At 37.6% G+C, this 6000-nt stretch overlaps 1 protein-coding gene across 2 annotated transcripts in view; it reads left to right on the top strand.

The window, feature by feature from the left end:
* Nucleotides 1-6000, top strand: part of Epha3 (EPH receptor A3) — a 304612-nt gene that overhangs the window by 191512 nt on the left and 107100 nt on the right. For both annotated transcript variants that reach the window (XM_021185614.2, XM_021185613.2), the window contains exon 4: nucleotides 5587-5742. In XM_021185614.2, coding sequence (XP_021041273.1) covers nucleotides 5587-5742 — 156 coding nt within the window. The remainder of the gene's footprint in view (nucleotides 1-5586; nucleotides 5743-6000) is intronic.

Raw genomic sequence — 6000 nt, 5'->3', positions numbered from 1 at the left:
ACAAGAGCAAGCACAATAAAGTCACACAAATGCTAAGCCATCTTTGAGCCATACCATACTTTTACGGATTCTGTGTGGCAGCATTTGCTTTAGGCTTTTTTTTTTTTTTTTTTTTTTTTTGAAGAGAGGAAGTAGTGGGAGAAGGAAACACTTGATCATTTTGTCAGTGCTATGGGTTGAAGGCAGTTTAACAACTGAACAGAACCGCTTCCAATGCATGGAAATGTCCCAGTCTTGTGACCAAGGATCTTACCTCCATTCAAGTGACAAAGAATAGAGTTTCTGTGAGATCGGGGAGTCCAGATCATTGGAGAATAAACAGTAGCTTTGACCTTGTACTGGCAAATAGCCCCTGTCAGGCTTGGATTCATAAGGGTAGGAAATCATCTGTTTATTTGGTGGTTTGGGCCATTAGTGTTTACGACTGGGAATTGGTAGTATAGCCTGGTGTGTAACAGCTCAGGTCTGAATACTGAAAGAGCATTATTTACCAACAGCTTTGTTTTATAATTTAAGGTTAATTCAAATTGAAATGAGCCTTTTAACCCTTAATTAGGACCATGCCTCTCTAAAAGTCAGCCACATTTGTCAACTGGAGACAGAATTCACTTTTAGCTAAGACTGTCTCCTTTCTTTCAACAGTAGCCACCACAGTTTTCTAAGTGCATTTGTTTTTCTTTCACTATGGTAACCTGACTCTCTGTGTGTATCAGTGGAGCTCGGAACCATCAATTATAACCTGGAGGAAAAGTGTGTTGTGTGCTTTGGGAAAGAGGCCAAAGTTGTATCTCAAATTGTTTCTGTACTGATTGCTCAGTTTACCCACTCTAACCATTGTGCCTGCAGGACCTTGTTTTCTTCATTATTTGCTGGAGCTGGCACTGTGTGATTTTAAGACCCCATGGGCCCATGATATTTAATTCCTATTTAGTAGTTTTTTTTTTCTTTCACCACTAGAATTAGACATTCTGAATACACTTCTAATTTACCTACTATAGATTAAAGTGATTTTTACTTCCTTCTGTTATTTTTATTCATATTTGTTGTGACACCTGATAAATAACTAGGCTAGAGTCTTGCTCTTGTTTGCTTTCTGTTGCTGTGATTAAAAAAAAAAAAAAATGACCAAAAACAACCTTGGGAAGAAAAGAGTGTATTTGTCACACATGCCCTGAGCATTGTCTGTCACTTACGGAAGCTAGGGCAAGAACATAGCAGAATCAGAGGAGAAGCAGAAAACATGGGGGAAATCTGCTTACTAGCTGGCTTTCATGGCTTGTTTTTAGCCTGGTTTTTTACATAGCTTATGCCCATCTGCCAGGGATGACACCATTCACAGAGGGCTGGGCTGTTCCACATTAATCAGCAATCAAGAACATATAAACAAGTCTGATTCCTAAAGCATCCACAATGATACGCAGTAGCCTTCAGGGGGTTCCTCTCTCACATTTAATCAATGATTGTTAATTTAAACCAGTACTTCATCCTATTCATTTATCAGTTTAAAAATCAAAGATGAGATTTCCTATTCATAACTCGTTTTAAAATACCTTGTTTAACAAGTAGAGAAAATATGCCTGGGACTATATAATGAATAAAATCAACAGGAAAAAGTCAATGAAAGATAGGAAGGTGGCATTAAAGACATACCCTACCATTTAAGACATCTGAGTCTGTTTAATTTCCCTTTGGTTTTATTAACATGCAATTGAAATCAATGACTAGTTTCATCACCATTTGACCAAGAACATTTTACTACCAGATTACCTAAGGGAAGTTATAAATTAGAGGTCTATAATTGGGCAGCAGGTTTTAAATATGTTTGCATCTTCCTTGCATACTGATTTCGTAGCTAGACTGTTTTACAGTAAGCATTGACTTTAGAGCCGAGATTTTTATTTTAAAACTGTACATGGAGCTGAAGAGATAGATCAGCAGTGAAGAAGACCAGCAATTATTCCAAGGACTATGTGATCTGTTCTAGTATCCACATTACTAGACTAGCAATTGCCTCCAGCTACTGGGGGTCTGTCACCCACACATATGTGGCATAAACACACAGAAACACATATATAGACACACATAAAAATTTAAAACCATTTCAGAAAAAAATGGTTAAAATGTATATATCTTTTGAAGAGCTTTTGGGTTTTTTTGTTTGTTTTTGTTTTTTGTATTTGCTATCTCATATTGGCTTACAGGAATACAGGAAGGTCAGAGGAAGCTTGCTAACTTTAAAAACAGAGACAGTAGATCAAACGAATAATTCTATCAATCTGGAGTGTTTGTCAGGAGAATAGCCATGAAGATTCACATTTACACATCCATTTTCTATTTGCTCTTTCTCCTTTTTCTACTTTTATATTTTACAGTCCAGTGGTTATCCCTCTCCTGGTCCACCCTCCCAGTTCCTCATCCCATTTCTCCTTCCCCCTTTCTTCAAGAGGATACCCAACCACCCCCCTCCCCATCACCTTCCTCACTCCCTAGGGCCTCAAGTCTCTTGAGGGTTAGGTGTGCCTCTTCACTCACTGAGGCCAGACTAGGCAGCCCTTTGCTGTATATGTGTGGTGGGATGGGGGCTGGGGAAATTGGGTGGGGTTGGGGGGTTGTATTTTTTTTAATTTATTCTTCTTTTCTTTTACAGTCCAGACATTCAGATATTAGACTTTATCTTCATCCTCGTCTACCCTCAGACTCTTCTACACCCCACCTCTACCCCCTCCCACCATTCCCCCAGCTCCCTGTTGCTTACTCTGGTGAATGAGATGTCTTAGGATATTACACCTCCACCAAAGCTTGGGTTCTTTTGCATTAAGGAGAAGCAGGGTGATTCTGAGTTTAATAAATTCTGAGATGGGTTCTGGCTGAGTCATTGAGTACACCACACACATTCTTCTGATTTTCTTAGACTTCAGACAAAATGCTCTCGCCTTCAAGGTTAGAATCATTTATGATAATGAGAGCAGACAGGTATATTCCATCCATCTCGTGGATGCTACTGTTTTTGTCCCAATTTTTGGTCTTCTTTTTGTCACTGGTACTTAGTTGACATGAATTTTGAATTTAAAAGAGGACCTTACAGGTTACAATTCTTGAGAGAATCAGAACTCAATTAGCAATGAAGAGAAGGGTTTTGGTATGGAGTGAATATTTTATAATATTGGCCTTATATCAACTGAACATTTGTCCTTCCATATTGATCTGTTAGGGGGTTTAGTTAAGGCAAACTGCCTACTTCCTATTTATGGCTCTCTAAATACATTCCATCTGTTGAAGTCCACAGCTTACTTAACATTTTAAGAGACCTTTTCTCTTTTCTTTTATTTGTTTGTTTGTTTATTTGTTTGTTTGTTGAGATAGGATCTCACTTTGTAGCCCTGGCCTGCCTGGAACTTACAGACAACTTACAGACCTCTCTGTGCCTCCAAAGTGCTGCGATTAAAAGTGTGTCCCACCAAGCCCCTTTAGGGATCCTTTGTTGTGATTAGAATCAGGAATATATTTACAATAATGCCTATCAGAAACCTTAAGAACAGTAGNTCATTGCTGAATATTTGTTAAACTGATTATTTTTGTAGTTTTTTTTTTTATCTTCATCTATTATTATTTTACCATGATTGGACAAATTCTACTTACTAGTTTGAATCATGTTTGTAGCTTGCAGACTTAGTGAATATAACCACATTTAAGTTGATAAGCTTATTGAATATAGATATCTCTAAGTGTTATCAGTAATCTAGGTGGAATGTGATGTAGCTAAGACATATCTTCTTTATGTAAAAATATTCCATAGGCATTCACAGTGTGAACAAAAGGTGACTGAATACTCAGTGAGTGCCATTCTGTCAAATGTTGAAGCTGTAAAAGCCTAAAACAAACACAAAGACAAACTTACAAGCAAACAAAATAACAAACCACACCAGTGCATTGAAACTTAATTTTTAGTTTAATTAATTAGTTTTAAATTACATTTTCAAAGCCTTCTTGAAAATTAAAAGCCACCCTGTGATGAATTAAATTGAAAGCAGAAGTAAAATACATTGTTTTGAAAGTGTATATCATTCCCTTCTGAGGGGATAGGATGTGAGATATGAATGCAGTTTCTAAGCAGTGCTTTTGGGCAATGTAGGGTGCACATGTGTGTTCCTAGTCTATACTGTATTGGGGAGACAGGATTCATTTGTCTGTATTTCATTACGACAACAAAGTTAAATCCATTGCTAAATCGTCCTGGAATGGACATTCTTAATATGAACTGGAAAACCTGCAAGTTTAAGTGAATGAATGATCTGGCCTACCTTTGGACTTGCCTCGTTTTACTTCGAGAAACGTTGAGTGAGAGAAAATTCAGCTTTAGTGTGGAACTTTAGTCACCTGTGTAGTGAAGTGGATGCTGTAAAAGTTAAGGTCTGCCTATACAAGACATTTCCTTTCCCTTGAGTAGAAATAACACTGCATTCACAATAGAAAGTTGATAGAAGAAAATCATTAAATTTGGTTATACTGGGTACATTGTACTGTATGTGTGTCAAAATGCCACACACCATCCAACATCAGGGTAGTCTTGAATTTGAGATTTAAGAGATAAAACTTGGAAGATGGATACTAAATTCTTTTCCCAAAATAATGTCAAGAGAAAGTTTGTTAGGAATTGTACAGTGATTTCACTTCCCATTGCTTTTTTTTTTCTTTTTAATGAATCAAAGAAAAAGAACATGTTAGACATTTATCATAATAAATGAAGGTAACAGGGACATCCTTCTGTGTAAAGTGTCCTAAGGGTAAGCTGAGATCAGTACTGAAATCAGCTTCCTGGACTTAGAAAACACATTATGCAGAGACTTGCAAAGAAAGAAAGAAAGTGAGTGAGTTTGCAAGGAAAGTTCACATATTAACAAATCATATCTAACACAGGACAAATGAGGAAATTGTGCTCTCTGTTCCAGACATAATGAAATGCACTTGACTCTTGTTGGTATACCATTGTCCTAGGAGTTAAAAGATACTATCAAGACAGTAGTAGTAGTAATAATAATAATATTAGTAATGATAATGTGATGATGATGATAATGATGTTATAACCTTTAAAAATATACAGCATAGTATCAATTTTCCTCTTTAGTTGCTTAAGTATTCAGGACAAAGTTGTATCCAGCTAGAAAGTTATGTGCAAACCAACAGTGCAATTCAGTGGTAACTACAGTCCAGATAGGACACATGCTGTGTCATGGTTTAAAATGACTACATCATGACATAATTTATTTATTTTTTTTTTTTTTTTTTTTTTTTTTTTTTTTTTTGCCTTATGCTCACCACAAATCCTCCAATGCCAAGTAAAGCTGTGAATATACAAGTTGGAAAAGTCACCATACTTTAATGCCAAAATAATCTAAATCTTGTGGCTTCTCCCCCACCCCCATTTATTTCCCTTGACATTTGGTATAAATCAAATTCAAATGAACAAAAAGGGAAATCACATGGCCACATGACTTGCTGCTATAAACCCTGGGAGCAATATGTTTTACACATTTCAAGATACAAGACAATTGCTAAAAATTTTAAAAAGAGCCATTTTGTCTGCAGCTTGTCGACCAGGCTTCTACAAGGCTTCGGATGGTGCCGCCAAGTGTGCTAAGTGCCCACCACACAGCTCAACACAAGAAGATGGTTCAATGAACTGCAGGTGTGAGAATAATTATTTCCGGGCAGAAAAAGACCCTCCATCCATGGCTTGTACCCGTGAGTAGTTCTGCTGCAACCCATGCCTCCATGATTGGTTTGGTTTGGTTTGGTTTGGTTTGGTGTATCTTCCTGTGATTTTTGAAGTGTGTGTGTGTGTGTGTGTGTGTGTGGGTGTGTGGGTGTGTGCGCGCGCGTGTACACGCATGTGCGCACACGTATGTGCACATGTGCATTTGCATATGTGCACTGTGTGCCAGCGTGCCTGTGCGTGTGCACACTCATGCAAATGCATGTGCGCACAAGCGTGACCGTGTG

This window comes from Mus caroli, chromosome 16, assembly GCF_900094665.2.
Source record: "Mus caroli chromosome 16, CAROLI_EIJ_v1.1, whole genome shotgun sequence".
NCBI classification, from domain to species: domain Eukaryota; kingdom Metazoa; phylum Chordata; class Mammalia; order Rodentia; family Muridae; genus Mus; species Mus caroli.
The sequence above is the reverse complement of the archived record's forward strand: the minus strand, read 5'-3'. Positions and strand labels throughout refer to the sequence as shown.